Source organism: Dama dama, chromosome 14 (genome assembly GCF_033118175.1).
Source record: "Dama dama isolate Ldn47 chromosome 14, ASM3311817v1, whole genome shotgun sequence".
Lineage (NCBI taxonomy): Eukaryota > Metazoa > Chordata > Mammalia > Artiodactyla > Cervidae > Dama > Dama dama.
This window is the reverse complement of record NC_083694.1, coordinates 58,610,265-58,629,542: the sequence shown is the minus strand read 5'-3', so window position 1 is coordinate 58,629,542 and position 19,278 is coordinate 58,610,265. Positions and strand designations below refer to the sequence as shown.

General features: G+C 47.5%; 1 protein-coding gene across 1 annotated transcript in view; it reads left to right on the top strand.

The window, feature by feature from the left end:
* STX6 (syntaxin 6) overlaps positions 1–17,570 on the top strand; it is a 47,064-nt gene extending 29,494 nt beyond the window's left edge. The window contains exons 5-8 of the mRNA XM_061160858.1: positions 2,116–2,241; positions 3,468–3,574; positions 7,728–7,822; positions 11,855–17,570. Of these exons, the coding sequence (XP_061016841.1) occupies positions 2,116–2,241; positions 3,468–3,574; positions 7,728–7,822; positions 11,855–11,931 (405 nt within the window). The 3' untranslated portion in view covers positions 11,932–17,570. The remainder of the gene's footprint in view (positions 1–2,115; positions 2,242–3,467; positions 3,575–7,727; positions 7,823–11,854) is intronic.
* The last annotated feature ends 1,708 nt before the right edge of the window (positions 17,571–19,278 follow it).

Sequence of the window (19,278 nt, the reverse complement as noted above, 5' to 3'; positions counted from 1 at the left end):
CCCATCTGCCACTGACTCTTGGAAAAGCTAGTGAACTAACATAAATAAAATGTGCATTTATGCATAGCTTCTCTGACTGTGGCTGGGAATTTTGTTTTAGGCAATGAGTAAAATGTTTTTGGGCTTCCCAGGTGGCTCAGTGGTAAAGAATTCACCTGCCAATGCAGGAGACTCGGGTTCAATCCCTGGGACGGGAAGATCCCCTAGAATAGGAAATGGTAACCCACTCCAGGATTCTTGCCAGGGAAATTCCATGGACAGAGGAGCCTAGTGAGCTAGTTCATGGGGTCGCAAGAGTTGAACACAGCTTCGCGACTAAACTACAACAAAATGTCTTCGAGTCACAGGCATTCAAGGAATGGGAGGTGGGCAGAGTTCTGTAGACACCCACGTGGGCAGAGTCCACCTCACTGCTGCTTCCAGCACCAGGTGCTGGGTTGATCCTCGCAAAGCCAGGGCCTCCTGCTTTGGCACCTGCACTCAGGCTGGTCCCCGGTGCTCTGGGCCCTCTCTCCGTCTTCTTTCTCACTAACCAACTTCTGGAGGTCAGACCAAGGGAATCTAAACAGCTTCACAGGTGACTCTTAACAGCATGACATATGTCTACCCAAGTGTAGACCATGGATAAGCTAGGAAAAAAATAGCTGTGACTGTGGCCCCAGGAACTCTAGTTCTCTATCCATAGCCTAATGATGCACTGTAGCCTCTTTCTGACTTTGAAAAAATTGTCACTAGGTCCCAGTGTCCACCATAGAGTCATTAGAGTCTTTGCATCAAAACGAGCAGGATCGTTTCAATCTTAACAGCCCCACGACCAGATGGGGGCAGAAGCATCCCCCCAACACCTTATGCTCTACACCGGAGACAGTCACCATCCAGACTCTTGACTAAGGCTCTGGGCTGTGGAAGTTCTCAGGTATCCTGGTCCTTTTCTCATATCTGCCTCAGAACTCAACATGCATCCTGAACTTCCCTGAATGTAGCATCTGAAATGTGGCCATTTGCCTGAATTCATGTCTGAAAGTCAGGCAAGGCTAGTGTGGGTGTTGAGGGGCTTTGCAGACAGAGAACCAAGGAATCAGTTAGACTTTTAACAGTTCCAGAGCTAAAGAGTACCTGGTAAGAAGTTTTAGCAGCTCTACAAGATAGAAGAATCCTAGTCACTAGCTTGGTCAGGTTCTTTGGTTAAAAAGGCTTGTGGGGATCCCAGGTGGGGTCAGCTCACATTCCTGGTTGGCCTCTTCAGTGAAGGAAGACATTCCCAAACTTATCCTTTTCTGACTACAGAATTCCTCAAATTCATACTAGGAAACCCGACCCTGGCATCTGGGGGCCCAGGTGGAGAACTGACATCAGGGCCAACCCTTGCTTGGGTTATCAGGGTCAGGCCCCCACTGTGGCCATGCCGCCTGCTGAAGCAACCCCTGTTCCATCTGGGAAACCTCTAGCCCTTTAGTTCTGCTGAAGGGCATTGGGATTTATCCGTGGGTCACATTGAGCAGATGCTGGTGGTTCTTGTGCCTGCAGTGTACGAGGGACTGTGGCTTAGTTTTTTTTTGTCACTTTAGGAAACTATCTGCTCCCGCCTCAGAATACCAAAAATTTCCTTGGTCATACTTAAATAGAAAGGACTCTAGATGTGTGGAGGCTGCCTCTTCCCCAGCCTCCACTTCTGTGCTCAGCTTTTTGTTCATTTCAACAAAGGCACTTGGAGAAAAATTGAGTCCTTGTTTTTTCATTGCAGAGTTAGATTAACCTTCAACAGGTCTCCAGTAAAATTCCAAGGGTGCTAGGAAGAGCTGGTCCTATGAGAACAAGTGCTTTACGATCCACAAAGCAGTGCAGAGGGGCTTTAAGATTGCTTTAAAGTTGACTCTCACTTGCATTTTTAATGGGACAGAGTTCATTTGTGAGTCCATAGAAAGTGCCCTTCATGGCATTCTTTCATTTGTACTCCGCAGGCACCAACCTGCCCCAATCCATAAAAAGCTGACCCCTGGAAAGACAGCTTATGAGCAGTGGGAGAACTCTTCATATCATGGTGATGGGGCCCTTGTTTAGTGAGAGTAACGGTTTGTTCCTCCTGCCTTGCTGCCCCCGGCCCCGCTCTCGCAGGCCCTGCTAGGAGACAGTGGCGGACAGAACTGGGGCACTGGAACGACGGATAAATACGGGCGCCTCGACCGGGAGCTTCAGTTGGCCAACTCCCATTTCATCGAGGAGCAGCAGGCACAGCAGCAGGTACCTAAGTGGAGGACAGGGAGGTGGGAGGCCAAGCACCACCACCCCCTCCTCTGCCAGCCAGGCCTCTGTTGTTAATGGCAGGCAGGATGGCCCAGAGCTAGCCCCACAGCGGCCGGAGTCTACCTGTGTGATGGTTGCATACATAAAGGGTTTTTAAGACGCCCTTCAGAGCATGACAGTTTCAAGAGAACCAAGCTTGATTAGACCTCTTAGGACAAGCAGACCAGACACCCGCAACTGACAGAGGAGGCTATTGATTTAAAAACACAGCAGCGTCTTCCCCAGCCTCCACTTCTGTGCTCAGCTTTTTGTTCATTTCAACAAAGGCACTTTGAGAAAAATTGAGTCCTTGTTTTTTATTGCAAATTGTTGTTGGTTCCATTAGATGTAAAAATCATTGATTCGGTAGAGGTTAAGGGGTAGAAGGAAAGTGAGGTTGATTACATTTGTGTGGTTGCTTTTGATTTGTATTAATTAAAGGAAGCTAATAGTAAAGTATCTGGGCATTTGAGCATTATCACCCCATCAGAAGTATTGGTTCTTAAATACTGTGTTTTATATATACATGTTGGTCTTTTTCCATTAGCACGTCAGCTTAACCATTTGTCTACTTAATTGCTATTAATCCAAGCAAACCTTTTTTTTTTCTTCAATAAAAAGTGAGGCTACTACAGCACAATTAAAAGTAACTTGTGCTCAGAAGTTGCCTGCAAGGTAGCTTACTGCCACAGAGCCTCCTCGCATGTGTCCTTGAGGAGGGAGCAAAGGACTCCGTGTGTGTCGTTTTCCCATGTCCAGAGACCTGCCAGACTTTCTCTTACAGTTAAGTTGTGGTTGGCTGTTGCCAGTTGAGACCCTGACCCTGGAAGCGGGCTTCCTCTTCCCAAGCATCCCGACGTGTCCGTGGTCACTGCACAGGTGCTTTTGGCCATTGTCTGTCCCTTGCTGGACTTCAGCCAACCAGGGTAAATCTCTCTGGGTGGTTTCAAGCCCCGCTGACTGTTTCACAAGTTGGATCAGCAGGGGATATCAGTAGCTTGACAGCCCAGCCTTTTGAGCAGCGTGTTCTCTGAGGCGGACGGTCTGGTCCTTTGATTTCTGGGCTTTGCTTCTGAATGTGAATTGTCCCGAGTTGGCAAAGAAGCTAGCAGCTGCTCGAGTGCTGGGCTTGGAACCAGGTAAGATGGATTTTAATTGCTTATTTCCCATTTCTCTGGCACCAGCTGATCGTGGAACAGCAGGATGAGCAGTTGGAGCTGGTCTCTGGCAGCATCGGAGTGCTGAAGAACATGTCCCAGCGCATCGGAGGGGAGCTGGAGGAGCAGGCCGTGTGAGTACCGGGATGCCCCTCTCGCCACAGAGAGGTGAAGGGAAGAGCTGTCTTAGGAGACCCCTAAAGAGCCTGCCGGTTACATGGCTATTACAGCCAAAAGCTGTTTTGTTTCTAGCTGCATCTTTACTCTATTTACAGACTAGCCTCTCCAAAAAAGGCAAATCTGTCAGATACAACTTTCAGAAAGGTTTAGGCCAAGTTATTAATATTTTTAAACATCTGCAAAAGAGGTGCAGATTCCTCTAAACAGCTGACTTCAAGTGTTGTTACGAATAGGAATGTGAAACTGTCAGGGCTGTGTAAAATCCATGGAGATTTTTGCCCCAAAGAGGATAGGACATGGGCTAACTTAACTTCATCATTGCATGCCTTTCCTGCTGTATTAATTGGAACTTTTTGCTCTGTGTCTTAAATTTTGATTTTATGGGGGGAAAAGTGCAAGTTTAATTCCAACTAATAAAAAAATTTTCTCTACAATGAAAAAGTCTTCTCCTAGAAAAAAGCACAAGAAAACATATTTGGATTTGTTTTTCCTTAAGAACAGTCTCCGTTTGCACTCCTGAAGTATGACACCAAAAACAAAATTCTTAAAATGCTACCTTTACCATTTCACAAAATATTTTTTCTAGGGAAAAAAAAATCTAGTAGGATATTTCAGAAACTCTCCTACCTTGATTTTGTGTTCGACCTTATGGATTCATTTATTACAAATTCAAAATGGGCATCTTGTTCTCCTGGGAGGCCCCAGGGTATCCACAGAGCAGCCAGGAGAATAGACAGGGTCTCTGCCATCAAGAGTTTACTTTTCACTGGGTGGAACAGATATAGAAATGATGCAAGTCCGTGAAGTGGTAACAGAAGTGGAGAGCTGCCGGTGGGGGGAGTGTGTGGTGCCTTGAGGGCCCTAACAGCCTGAACTGGAGACCTGACTCAGTCTAAAATCCCTGAGAAGAGAAGAGAAGAGAGGTTTAACTGGGACTGAAGAACCAGTAGAAAGTTCTAGGTGGGGTGGGAGGAAGGGGTGAGGGGAGGATCTACTGGAAGGAAGAGTCCTTGTAACGATTTAGAGGTGATTTGTGCACACAACAGAGAGGTTTAGTGTGTCTAGAGCAATGGGGGTTGAGAGGGAGGTTACAGAAGTCAAGTCAGGGAGGCAGAGCACAGATCAGGGAAGGCCCCAGAAGCCACGGTAAGGAGTTAGGACCAGTCATTCAAAGGGCAGTGGGAAACACAACCCCAGGGAGGGTTGTGTTAGTAATGCTATGATCAGGTTTATGTTTGGGGAGGCCCGTCTATCTGTGGTTTCGATGGTGAACCACAGTGGAAAAGACTGGAAGCAGGGAGACCACGTAGGAAGGTGGCAGAACAGGAACCTAGGCATGCCGTTTAATTTGTCTAAAATGCATTCTTACCCTAAAATTCACTATGCGGATGGGAAAGAACTAATTATTTGAGCAGTTACATAGGTTGGGTAGATGATAGAGCCTGGCAGACTTACAGATAAAGATGGTGAACTGAACACAACCTCTTTATCTCCGTTCCTACTCTGAAGTCCACTAGAACAGTAACAGGGTTGTTTTTTTTTTTTTATTTAATGGCATAAAATCTATGGGGACAGAGAGCTTGGAATAAGAAACAGTGACCTTAACATTTTAGCTCTTGGAAAGCAGAAGGATGAATGGTGCCTGACTCAACAGATCTGAGAAAACGGGGTTCTCAATGAGCAGAGGGGAGAGCCCAGAGCAGTGTGATGCAGGCCCCAGACTGCCAGCTGAGAAGAGCTGTCACTCGTGACAGTGGGAACCCTGGATGTCAACCTTATCCAACCAGGACACAGTTCTGTTGGAAGGAAAGAAGGGGAAGAGAAGTGGAAAGGATGCAGAGGTGGGGAATGGAGTGGGAGGGGGCTAAGCCCTAGGCTTTCACGGTGCAGAGTCAGTGGGATCTGGACACTGAGCTGCCAGTGTGTAGCTTAGAAAACTGGAGAATGCACCCAGAGAATAGTGGAGGGGCTGAAAGCGGTGGCCCTCGGGAATGGGGGACAACTGTGGTTTTTTATAAAAGGACTGTTTAGCTCTACAAACTATGTATGTGTATAACTAATAAAAATAGGTAAATGAAAAGGAAAAAGTAGGTCTTGCACTTAGACCTGTGCTGTTCAATACAATAGCCAGCAGCCCCCACATGGCCATTGAGTACATGAAATGTGGCCAGTCTAAACTAAGAAATGCACACCAAGTTCTGAAGGCCTTAGTGTGAAAAAAATGCATAATTGCATGTTGAAATGATCATTTTTTTTAGGTATATTGGGCTAAATAAAACAGGTTATTAAAATTAATTTCCGCTCCCCTTTTTTAAATGCGGCTACTGAAAAATATTACGTGGCACATGTGACTCACACTGTATTTCTCTTGGACAGCACAGAGGTAGGCTCGAAACCTGGTTTTTTAATTTTGTTGTCCTTTAGTCACTAAGTCATCTCTAACTCTTTTTTGACCCCAAGAGCTGTAGCCCACCAGGCTCCTCTGTCATGGCATTTCCCAGGCAAGAATCCTGGAGGGGATTGCCATTCCTTCTCCAGGGGGATCTTCCTGGATCAGGGATCGAACCTGCATCTCCTACATTGGTAGGCAGGTTCTTTACCACTGAGCCACCTAAGAAACTTGGTTAGTGGGTGGTTAATGAGTGTCCTTGGACTGGAGGTTGGCTGACTTACCAGTTTTTGTCTTGAGTAAGAAAGGTCTTACACAGCACACAGAGGTAGCTCTTGTTTATCAGCATTTGCCCTGTGTGGATAGGTCTGCCAGCTGCAGTGCCAAGATGCTACCAGAATCTAAAATGAGCTAAAAAATGTTTTAATTTGAAAATTCAGGTAAGGGACAAAGGCTTGTTTGTTTAGTTGCCAGCATGGAGGTTATTTAATGATTGACTTAATGAGGAGTTGGTTGCCTGAATCCTGCAGGGCTCTCAGGTGCCTCGTGGGCCCAGACCAAAACCAGGAGTGCTCGCTGCCCTTGGTGCTGCCAGAGGAATGAATAAAGCCTTGTTAATAAGCCCTCTGGTTACTAATTAGTATGTCATATTCTAGCCTCAGGATAATCATATATTAATCCAAAGTTGAATAGTCTGGAATGCTTAGTAATTTATGAAATAAACACTGTTGGTATGAGTATTGTGGTGTTTTCTTTCCTAGCCACACCTTGGGCAACAAGCATTGTGAGCCTCAGGAAACTGGTTCTCTCTGTGTGTAGACGAGGCGCACGGAACTCAGTCCTGAGGCTGCCTAGCTTTATGGTAAAGCATGGGATGACTTAAAGCAGAAGATGATTTGATCAAAATGCATTTCTTAACTCACGCAAAGTAAAGTGCTTTGTGCGGCTTCCCTGGTGGCTCAGGCAGTAAAGAGTCTGCCTGCAATGCAGGAGACCAGGGTTTTATCCCTGAGGTGGGAAGATCCCCTGGAGAAGGGAATGGCAACCCACTCCAGTATTCTTGCCTGGAGAACTCCATGGCCAGAGGAGCCTGGGGAGCTACAGTCCACAGGGTCCCAAATAGTCAGACCTGCCTGAGCAACAAACACTTTCACTTTTATGGGAACCCTGTTGATAGGATCACCTGCTTTTACAGATAAGGAAACAGGGTCCCTTGTCCAAAGTAGCAAGTGGCAGAGCCTGCTTGTCTGATTCACACAGCCTTCTTTCTGCTACACTGCACCGCAGCTGAGTTTGTATTATTGTGTTGTGTTCAGGTCCCCATTGACCTTGGCTGCAGTTCTGCAATCTAGAAAGCTCTCAGAAATTTCACAGCAAGCTCATGTTACAGAGGAACCTGACCTGAACTGACTGCAGCCATGACTCCTCATAGTTTTCTTTGCAAAAATATTAAATTGGGTGTTTGATGACAGCCCCAGACTCTGCTGGGGATGTTGGCTAATACACAGTGTATGTAACTTAACTACTTTTTCAAATTTCCAAAATTCCGAAATCAAAAACAGATCTTGTCCCAAGAATTAAAGATTGGGGGGTTTGAATCCCAGTGTTGTCCATTTGGTGATTGCTAAGACTGAGGCCCGGTTCCCGGTAATTTAACTCCATGGCCACTGGATCTGGAGCTGTGCCGAGCAACCTCCTCCTGTGTGCTTGTCTTCTAGTATGCTGGATGATTTCTCTCATGAGTTGGAGAGCACTCAGTCTCGACTGGACAATGTGATGAAGAAACTTGCAAAAGTATCGCATATGACCAGTGGTATGTATGTGCTTTTAAGCTCCAGAATTCTTATTTAATTCTAGAGACACAGTCTAGGGGGTGTCTCACGGGTACGCTTGTTCATATCCCTTTCCTCTGGCACATTTTTGTCAGACTTCGGGGTCAGGAGATGGAAGGCTAGCACACGCAGGCCTGGTCTCCGGCTTCCGGCCTTCACCTGGGAAGAGCCTTCGTGGTCCCTGCCATGCGAGGCTGGCGCTGAAGGCTGGCGCTGACATTTCTTCTGGTGGAGTAACTTTCTTTGCACTTAACAAAATCCTTCATTTTCCTTTTTTCCTATTTCCTTGCCAAAAGAGGGAATTGATTTTAATTAAGTTACTAATTGTTTCTCCTGGACTGACTTTTCATTGAAAGAAAAACCTCTACATTTCAGAAGATGGCTTTGCAGATCTCATTTAAACTGTTTTTATTTGAATCTGTAGTAAACTATTCCGGCAAATTTGTACCAGGCAGGGGATGAAGAAGTTAACTTTTTTCAAATTAATTACTGTGTAGGAAGATGTCTTCCAGTGACTGTTTTTTGTTACTACAACCTATCTTCTCTAAGATAAATAACATTTTTTAGATCAGAGAAAATAGAGTATCTTTTTTTTCTCTATTTGGTGGGAGTCTCTGGGTGAAGGGAGGAACTGAGACATCCTTCAAGGTCACCTAAGTGTTCTTGAACCAGAGCACCTCCTCCCCCATCAGAGCATCCCCTGTGTCTTGACACCTTTCTTCAGTTGATTTCCTCTTTTACATCTATATGAGAGTCTTCACAGTCCACTCTTGCCTTTTGAGGCAAAATTTAAATACAAGTGTATATTTGCTTTTCAGCTGTTTAACTCATAGTCAAGTTACATAAGACTTCTCTTGGGCTGTATTTCTTTTATATATTAAAAAAATAGGATGATGCCTACCTCTCAAGGTCATCGTGAGAATGAAATGAAATAATAATTAGTATACAAATGTTTAACAGTGTCTCTCATGTATCAGTACATAGTAAGTATTTGAAAAAAAAAAAGAAAGGGTAAGACAGGCAGAAGATGGCCCTGGGGGACCAAGGACCTATTACATTTAAGACAACGGGAAGCTCCTAGCCCAGCTGGTTTCCTTCTTCTCTCTAGGGGCAAATATCTTCATGCTTCTAGCAGGCTCTTCATTGCCTGCGGCAGGCCCCAGCTCACTTCCTCTTCCACACATCTAGGGGGAGTTTTGTGAAGTCCTCATCCCACTTACCTCTGTTCTCTCTTCTTCCACTCCTCTCCTCCTCTTTTTTTCTCCTTTAAAAAAAAAAAAAAAACTTTTTACTGAAATATTATATAACCAGTTTCAACCAGATCTTTCACTAGTGTATATATGTTAGTCTCAAAGTCAAGTAGCTACTTCAGCACCGGTTTTGTTTGGAGAAGAACAGTGTAACAAAGATGCACTGTGTCCTTGTCTCCAGCATTCTGGGAATGAATAATTTAGAAAAGTACTTGCATTGTGATAAGCCACTTCGTGTGTATAAATAGCACTGAAGTCTACTCATGCAGTCTTCTACTTTTTTTTCCCCCCAAAAAAGTTTGGGGAGCAAGTAAGAACTTGAGGTATGTCCTGTCATACCTCAAGAAAGAGAGCCAAGAAACAGAGCGTTTACCCCAAAAGGCCCCTGGGTTTGGACAGCTTGCCTGTGGTGTTCATTGTAATCTCTGCTCCCCGAAGAGAGCCGCTGCTTGGGGCCTCCTACTTGGCTGTGCTGGCTTCAATTTGATGATGGGGCAGTTTGGTGTTTGTCTCTGTTCTTCGTAACTTTTGGGAGAGTTCACTGCTTTTCAATCAAGCCTACATATAAAGAAAGAGTAGCAGGACACACTGGAGTTTGATTAGGCAGTTAGTGAATGCCCACATTCACAGGCCTGCAGAGGCGAGACCCCTGCCCTCCCCATGACTGGCTGCTTTCCTGGGCAGAAATCTGCCAGGGTGCCATACTTACTTTTTTGAATGACGCAAGAGAGACACTGATCTTGTCATTCTCCTACACAAAAGAAGTATGTTCTTTTGAATGGATACCCAGGTTTTCTCCCCCTCACTTTCCAAAATTCTGTTGTTCATCTTTTCTCTTTAGGGGAGGAGACTGTTGAGAGCAGGAAAATCCTGTAGAGTCCCCTGTGGGGTTCTGCACACCACCACCCCCCACCCCCCGCCACCTGACTTTCTGAGACAGGTCTGAGCTTGCAAAAAGGCTGGTTAGGACCATTCACTTGGGGTCACAAAAACCCTTGTGGTTAGTACCCCCCCTTTCTGGGGAGAAGTCTGCTAGGGTGACAGCTCCCTGGGGTCACCCAGTTCACGCTTCATAGAAGCAACTTACCACTTCAAAGAAAAGTGGATTTAAAAGCACATTCCTGGATTGTGCTGGCTTGTGTTCTCTTTGATGAAAACCCCTGTTCAGTGCAGTTGCAGAAGAGAAAGTGATTGGAGGTGGGAGGAGGGCTGGGTAGAGGCTGATGGGAAGGAAGCTGCTTCAGTGTTGGAAGTTCAGGTCTAAGATGGCAGGATGCCTTGGGCAAGGCAGCTAGGAGGTATTTACCTTGACTGTATCATTCTAGAAGAATATAGATTAATTATTTTAATGAGGATTTTTAAATTATTGTAAACATTTTTAAGGAGATGAAAGAAGGCTAGATATTTGAGTTTTCTGGACCGTTGAAGTGATAGTTAAACAGGTGAGTACTGTTATCTAGAAAAGGCAGATTCTACCTCCCCACGCCCATTGGACTAGCCCTGTCTCAGAAAGGAACAGGTGGACCTGAGGTCTTGACCCTAATCCCACTTGCTGAGTTTTCTAGCCGGTGTGATGGAGAGCACAGTGACCCATTGGAAAGGTTCTTGCTTTACTTACTGTTGGTTGGTAGCAGTTCTGTTGACTGGTTCTAAGACTGTGCTGTCTGCAACATTTATTTTACTTATGTGTTTTATGGACCTAGCATTGCTTTGTGCAAAGTTCCATGCTCTATTTTCCTAGATTCAGACCTTTTTACAATGTGATTCCCAATAGCAGTGTTGTGCTAAAATCTTTCAAATAAACTTTTAAATTGGTAGATGCACCTTTTTACTTAAACAGAACTCTCACTTGTAGCAGCTGAGCCCCAGTGTCACAGGCTTTAATCTCAGCTTTACCTTTTGTGCAGAGTGGCAGGGGTCCTCTGTGGGGAGCCGGCTCGCTCTTCCCACATCTGCCCAAGCAAAGGGCGCATCCCGAGGACGACAGCATCCTATGCCAAGTGTGGGCCCGCAGAGTGTGCGTGGTCCTCACGGCAGACCTGTGAGTTGGGGGCACTCAGCAAGGACTGTGGACCAGAGCCTGTGGGGGCCCTTCTCTAGTCCATCCCTTGGGGCCTCCCTGCTCTGGGGTCATTTAGATGGGCTCTGACCACTGTGTTTCCTGCGCCTGTTCTAAATTGTGAGTAGGGCAGAAAGCTTCAGAAAAGACATTCCACTTTGATTTACAGAGATGTTCATATCAGTTACTTTAATGTGGTTAAGTGATCTTTCTTGCCCAGGATGGTGTGAAGCCTATCACACACGCATGATCACTACAGCTTGCTTTTTCAGCTTTTTGTTTCCTAAAGTGACCACCAGCAGCTTTCATCTCCTTTCTGTTCTCCCGTTGTGCTCCTTGAGAAAAGACCATGATTATTGTTTAGTTAAATGATGTGACTTTGGTGGGAGATTAAAGCAGATGAGTTTTGACCCGTAACACCAATTCCAACACCTTTTCCAGGGAAGTGATAACCACCCGCAGAAAGCTGCAGCCCGTCGATCTTAAGAGACTGAGACACAAAGCCAGTACTTCTTTGAGGCTGGCTTTTGGGGTACGGGCAGGCCAGGAACAGCAGCAGCCGAGTGCCAGGCCCGGGCAGATTGGGGCATCTCTTTGCCACCATTTGCCCATTCTGTACGCAGGCGTTGCCTTACCTGTCCTGTAACTGTGTCCTGGGGAGTGTAGGGCCCTGGGAGAGCTGACCCCCGTGTCCTGCCTTCCAGATCGGCGCCAGTGGTGCGCCATCGCGGTCCTCTTCGTGGTCCTGCTCGTGGTGCTGATCCTCTTCTTAGTGCTGTGACGGCGGGGCCCCGGCTCGCTTCCTGCTGCACACACACCCCGGGGCAGAGGGAGAAGCAGCGCGCGGCGGGCTCCTCGCGGCCCTCTCCTGGAAGCACAGCCTGAGCTGACTTTTCTCTCTGTGACCCCACCGCGGAGACAGCGCCTCCAGCCCAGCGTGGGGAGGGCCGGTGGGCAGAGGAAGTCGACGACTATGCGCTCCTGGCTCCCCGGCTCCCATTCCGAGGACAGCTGGCCCTGCTTTGCTCCCGCCCCGGACCTCGCTTCCCCCAGAGGGCCTTCGAGGAATCCAGGAAACTTCGTGGACTCGGCTCCCGTTGGCTGATGCTCATTCCATCCGTCTTTGGCAGCTCTTTTCTCCCATTCAGACCCTTCGCCCATCAGACGGCTCGCGCTGGCTACTGCAGAAACACCCACAGCAGGTGTGGGTGCCTGGATAGGTCTCACATCCTGTCGAGGCAGCGCTGTCGCACTCCTGAGAGCTGATGGTTAGTGGGGACAGAGAGCTCAGAAGTACTTTCTGATAGAAGATGCAGTGATTGGTTTTTCAGGGGTAAGTGCTAGGGTGAAAGTGCTTCTCTAGGCGCTGTTTTTTGTGGTAGGAATAACCAGTGGAAAAGAATGAAAAGCACTGGGCTTTGGAGCTGCTGGCAACTTGTGGCTTGAATCAAAGGGAGCGCGGGGCAGCAGAGCACAGCCGTGGAGGGCGGGTGAGGTCGCCGGGGTCAGGCCCTTGCTGGATTCATTCCACTGTCCTACAGCCACCTCCCCAGAGGGGCAACTTGCATTCCCAGGGGGACCCTGAAATGAGCGGCTCAGCGGCTCACGTGAGTGGCCTGAGGTCCCAGGGTGGCATCCCCAGCAGTTATTTTATTCCGGCAGCACTCCGCCTTGAGGGCTGGCAGTGGTCAGTACGTTAATGACATTTATCAGAAACCATGTCAAAAAAGGCTAGTTCTGGACAAGATTTTTCTTACCCTATAATTGTAAGGATGGGTAGGTAAACGTGGTTCCTTTTTCTCTAAGACGATGCGGTTTATCATCCATTCAAATAACTGAGCTCTTCCGGATTTAAATGACAGATGCTTTCATTGGGTTTTAGTTGCTGACCCTGCTGAGACACTATACACTCCAAGCTTCTGGTGACTTTTAAAATGCCTCCAGTGTACATGTGTATATAGGATATTTTTGTAACTTCCCTGATGAAAACCTAGGATTGAAGTAGCAGCTGAGCCTGGAGCCAGTGTGTGGCGGTGGCGGCTGCCGGTCCCTCCTCACCATCTCCCTCTGCACTTATGAAGCAACATCTGGGAAGAATTCTGGCTTCAACTCCCGTCTCTTCATCTTTCAGGGTCCATTCCTCAGCACACTAACTTTTCTCCCCTTTCTTTCTTTGTATCTTGTGTCGAGCTTCTCGTTTCCCTTTTTCGTGTGTGTGATTTGCAGTGATGTACTTGCCCAGCTAACCCTTGAATTGCACTTTGGAATAAATTCTTATAACAATTTTTTTAAAGAAGGGTATTTTCTCATGTTTAGGATTGTGGTAGGTCAGGAAATCTGCCTGTGGATGAAAAGCTGAAAGCAGGTTTATAAAATTAAAAGGATGGTTGACATCCACGTTTACACTCCACTCTACTTGATATGTAAGTTATTTCTTTTCAAATTAGGGAAAAAAGTGATTTTTACAAATGGCTTCAGATGTGGGGTACTAGATTACTTCTCCAAGTTTTGAGCTTGTTAAAGTAGTCTCCTGCAAGCTGAAGACAGAGCTGGTCCTTAAAATGTCTTTGTTAAACATCCATGTGGACCCAGCCTCAGTCCTATGATCCCCACCTTCCATGTTACACAAAGCAGCCGGCTTCTTGAGGGCCCTGTTTAAATGCCATGCTGTTTGCCGGGTGTTACCAGATTGATGGTGTCCTTCGAAACTGACATGTCTGCAGGGCCTGTCGGGAACACGCTGGTCATTAGTAAGCTTCTCCCCAGGCTTCAGGGACCAAATTTTGTGATGCCGAAACTTAACTACTAACTGGGGATACTGAGAGTTGGCAAACTTGCTCATTTAAGGTGTTTGCTAAACTGTGGCTATTGCAAACCAGACTGAAGAGGAGTCTATTTAGAAAGTTTACTTAAAATCCAGGCAGTGCAGCGTTTTCCCTGTCTCTGGCCTTGAAGGAGCTGTTCTCTGATAGGCCACCTTTTAATGTGTTTGTCGGAGCCACACAGCCCCAGGTGACCTGATCCTGGGTCTGACCCTGGCTGTTGTATGTCAGGACTGGTCAGTCACTGCAGACCAGTGTTCATTTGAAGGCTCCCCAGTGAAATTCCAGACTTGCAGACAGAGCTTGCCAGGGGCTTAGATTCATTTCTAAGGATAAATGTTTCCTCGTCAGTGACCTAATGCTATGAGTTCCCTGCTGTGATCCACTGACCCTCAGTGGTGGAATGGGGGGTGGAGCAGATGCCCACGATACCTCCATGAGGCTTAAAGGCACTTCCTATAGCCATGGGGCCTTTCCCCTCCTCAGCATGTACTTCATCTGTACTCGTCATTGCTAAAAAAGCTGGCAGGATATGATGGATAACAGAAAGAGCTCAACTTCTGTTTATTGGGAGAACATTTTACTGATCAATTGGTTGGGCAGGGTGGGTAGAATGGGGGAATGAACCACTGAAAGAATTTGCCAGAGCAGGAATCCAGCTGGGAAACCCAAAACACCTTTAGTTTTTAGTCCTGGTTTTTTATCTTGTCTTTGTGTGAACTGTGAAAAATCACAAACACGCTCTGTGTGCCTCTACCGCGTGGCAATTGGATGTCACAGCATGTGTGTTACATGAGGCTCTTCACGCCAGAGCCGGGGGAGAAGCTTGGTAACTTGCCCATTATTCTCTGCTTTTAGCCAGAGTTAGACAGACTGATGGGTCTGGTAGCCAACAACTTGGCAACTTCCAGTCCTTCTCACCTCGTGAGATTAAGGGCTGCGAAGAGAAATGCAGTCTTAACTCCAGCAGAAATCTGTCTCTGTGAAGTGTTTTACCTTCTGTAAGTGAAGGTGGCGGAGCCAAGATTTTTCTTTTGGTTATTTCCCTGGCTGTCAAGTGAGACCATTACCACCTTTCTCGAGAATTCATAGCATCCGAAGATCTAAAACCAACTGATAAATACGAGTTGCTTTTCCACGCTGGAATTTGGACCATGTGGTGTTAACTGGTACACAGGACAAATTTGTAAACAAAATTCGGACCGTCTAGAAAGCTCAAGTTCTAAAATATGGAACACAGTACTGCCAGTGCACCCTCTCTGTCTTCCTCTCACTGGCATTTCTCCCCCTTCCAGGTTTTTTAAGAAAAAAAATTTTTCTGAAGACTGTTCTTTGTCTATCAAGTGCAGAGAGAAGGTGAAGCCAAAGGGCCTGCAGCCCCATAGTCCGACAGCCCCGTGCCCGAGCCCAGGGCACAAGAACGGGGCCCAGGGTAGGACCCTGCGGCCTCCCGCTCCCAGCCTCTGTCTGTGGGGCAGGGGGGAGCTCCCTGGTGGGGGGGAATTAGCCTTTCTGCCCCGTTTGGTTACCCGTACCCAGCTCCCAGTCTGTGCTGAAACCAAGGAGCTCCTTTGGTCTGCCTGGTAACGCTCACAGGGAGACTGCTGACTGCTGTCTGCTGTCGGGTCCAGAAACCCAGGAGAGTTCTGAGTCGAGAGAACAGCCCTCAGAGACCAGAACAGCCCTGCTGTGAACCTGGAGGCCAGAGCTCCACGCTCGCCGACTTCTGGGGTGTTAGCACCCTTAACAGCAGACTCGGAAGGACTTAGGGTCACTTAGCTCAGTCCTCTTGTTTTCAGAGCTGACACCTTTTCAGCTCCCTGAGCAGACGGGAGTCACTGGGTGGGCTGCAGTCCAGGCTTGGCCCCAGGGAGCCCACCCGCTCTCGGGGACAAGCCGAGCTCAGTGACAGGACGGAGGCTCGTAGTGACCTGTGCTCCCCGCTGAGCTCAGCCACGTGACATCTTTTGCTTTTGGATGAGCACGAGGCTCTGAATGTTACAGTGGCGCTCTGGCTGTGTCGCTGCGATGTCTGTGGGTTGGAAGTGCTTTGTTAGGTGATATGACCGTCTCTTTACTAGGACAGACACCTGGGGAGGTCACGAGAACTTGGCTTCCCCCTGACACACGCTAACGTGTTGGTGCTGTTTTCCTTCGCATGTGACCTGTGTCCAGAAATGCCCTTCCCCGAGGCCGTGCAGAGGGGAGCTGGGCTTAGCATCCAGGCGCCTGCCCTGCTGCTTGGGCTTCACATGAACATTTCATGGTCCTGACCCTTTGTGAGAAAGTGTATTTTGCCTTTTTTCTTTTTTTCTTAAAAGTTACGAGTTATCCAACCTGGAAGCCACTTGATTTTCCAGGGGGGTATTAGAAACAAGACCACACAGCTTTGTTGTCCACAGACCTGAGCTTGTGGGCTTGTTCCCTGGCGGCAGCCCAGTGCCCTGCTCCAGCCCAGCTTTCTGGCAGCCCCGGGGGTGGGGCCAAGTTCAGGGAGGTTCTTTTCCTGCCCTGCAGAAAGTGGGTTTTCGCTGAGACTGGGTTACTGAATGGGAATTGTGACCCCACAGCTAGTCGGTTCCGGGACAGGCAGCCGTCCTAATCCTCAGGAAAACAGTGTGAATGTACCCTGTTGTCTGTGCGGGGTGAGGGGAGGCCAGGCAGGTGTCCCATTAATAGGGCATTGGAACTGCTTGTGAGCACCATGTGATGACGTCCTGACTGACCCGGGCTGGGAGAATGCCCAGGGTGGGGGGCAGCCTGGAAACCAGGAGAGGGCCAAAGCAAGCAAGCTGTAAATGATGATGAATTCGGGTTTTGTAAGTGGAAATATGCTTTCACTGGCTCACTTGTAATCAGAAATTAGTGTAATTAAAAGTGTAATACGTGGCAATGCTCAGCAGGACTAAACCATTGTTTTTTTTTTCTTTCAAGGATAAATAACCTTAGAGCATTTTATTTTTAATTAGCTAGAAGGTACAAATGAAAGAAGTGAGATCAGTGATTAGAAATGCAAAGGCCGTGGTGATTTCCAGATGGTGCTTCCACCCCAGCTCCGGCACCCCAGGAGAACAGTGTCAGAGCCCTGGGGCCAGCAGTTCCAGCCTTGCTGTAGGTAGGTCTTGCTTCCTCTACGCAGTGGCTCGGCAAGTGTGGAGTGGGACCAGTGGCAGCCGCACCCACTGGGGACTTGCTCGAAATGCAGGTTCTAGGGCCCCACCCCATACCCGCTGACTCACAGACTGGGATGGGGCCAGTGGGCTGCTTAACAAGCCCTCCAGGGGATTCTGATGCCCGCCCAAGTTTGAGAACCACTGCTCCTGCATTGTGGAATTTAGGCTACAGTAAACCACCCCTGTTGTAAAATAAAACAGCTTCATGGCCTTGATTGTAAGCCTGACATTAAAATTTGATGACACAATAAACTTGAAAACTTTTGAAAAATACTTATGTTTAAAAAAGCCTCCACTAGCCATCCTTAAAAGTGATATTTTTACACCCAGAAGTTTATCAGTAATGTTTCTTACTTCTACTCTTGAAATCATGTTACAACTGTACAAAGAATACTGTTCAGTATTAAAGAGAAATGGAGAGACCATGAACTTTGTCCTGGTTTTTGATTTGGTTGGTTTTTATTTTTAGTTCTTTTCAGACCGAAACACCAGCTGCCTCCCCTCCTCCTGCTCGCACTAATAAACATGGACATGTGCATATGTCTGTGGTGGGAAAAGTGTGTGGCTGGTGTGAGATGTGAGTTCTAAATTGTTTTCTCTGGCTGAGTAAGTTATATATGAATTCTTTTTTTTATATATATATATGAATTCTTAAACCCCCAGACAGTCATACTATGCATTCACAATATCATACAGCACAGTTTCAGTTGGGATGAAGCACCTGGGGGTCAGAGAGACTAGAACACAAAGGAATCAAGTCCCTGACTTGCTCTTCACTGAAGTGTTGGCATACAAGAATATTGCCCACGCCAGTTGGTAGTCAGAAGAGCTTGCCTTGAGCTCTGTGGGACAAGGTCGGGCTATGTGAGCTCCTTAAGGACAGGGGTCTTCACTTCTTTTGCCATCATCGTCCTTGCTCAGATTGAGCACGTTCTATGTATGTGCCAGGCACTGTTCTAGTACGTTCTGTTAACACATCTAGTACTGGAAATGCCTATGTGAACTGGAGAATTTCCTCATTTAGTCTTACCACAAATCTGCACATAAGGAAACCGAGACACGAGTAGTCTCTCAAGGTCCATCCACAGCTGGTGAGGGGCAGAGCTGTGTACTTTGTCCCCCGCACCTCGCTCGGAAATTGGCCCAGCAGTGCTTCCCGAGTCCTCAGCCTGATGACCCCCTGACCTGATAACTAGAAGGGGCAGAGGTGAGTCACCATACTCACAGCCTCACTAGAGGAGTGAGTGCTTATTGAGAGTCACAGTAACTATTTCAGGAGGAGGAAATGGTTCTACGTATCTCCTGATAAAAGCCGATCACCTCCCCACCCCTCAGGGGACAACATGGACCCCATGGCGTGGACCAAGGGGAGATGTACATCCCCATAGCTAAGAGGTCCTCTTCCCCCAGCACCTTGACGCTACTCCCAGCTCTGCTGTTGTTCCAAAGGTCCCACTGGCTGCAAGTCTTACACAAAACTCATACTGGGAATGTTAAAAGGCAACACTAGAGGCAAATGGAACCCACAGGAAGGCAAGACCCATCTGTGCCACCACGCTGTTTTCACTGTCAAAGAGGACACATTTCAAATGTGTGCCCCCATCCTTGGAATGTCCAGGGTGTCAATTGTCTGGGAATAGGGTTCCCCTCCACCCCCCACACAAGGTGCTGCCAGCCAGAATGCAGCAGTGGCTCCTGTTTGGTACGGGCAGAGCCTGAGCGCAAACATCCCCACCAGCACCCCTCAGGGAGGGAGTGATGGGCTCCAGAAGTCACCCTGGACTTGGACGTGGACTCCCAAAGCCAGCCTCTCTGACCTCTGCAGGGCTGCTTCCTCCCTCCCAGTCTCTGTCCACCGTGATGTGCACCATTAAATGGCTCTGTCTCCATTCACAAAAGCTCACAGGATTGGGCAGCCTTCGGGAAGGATCATCAACTCTTCCAGGACAGCAAATTTCCAAAGTTTTTTATCTCATTAGTAGCTAATAAAGCTAATACTTTGGGCCAATATTTGATGATAATCTGGTATGCCAGCAGGTCTTCGACCAAGGCCTTAGGGACTGGGTCTGTTTATTCTCGCAACCCCATGAGGGAAATACTGTTGAGGCCCATTTTAATGTCTGAAAACTGGCA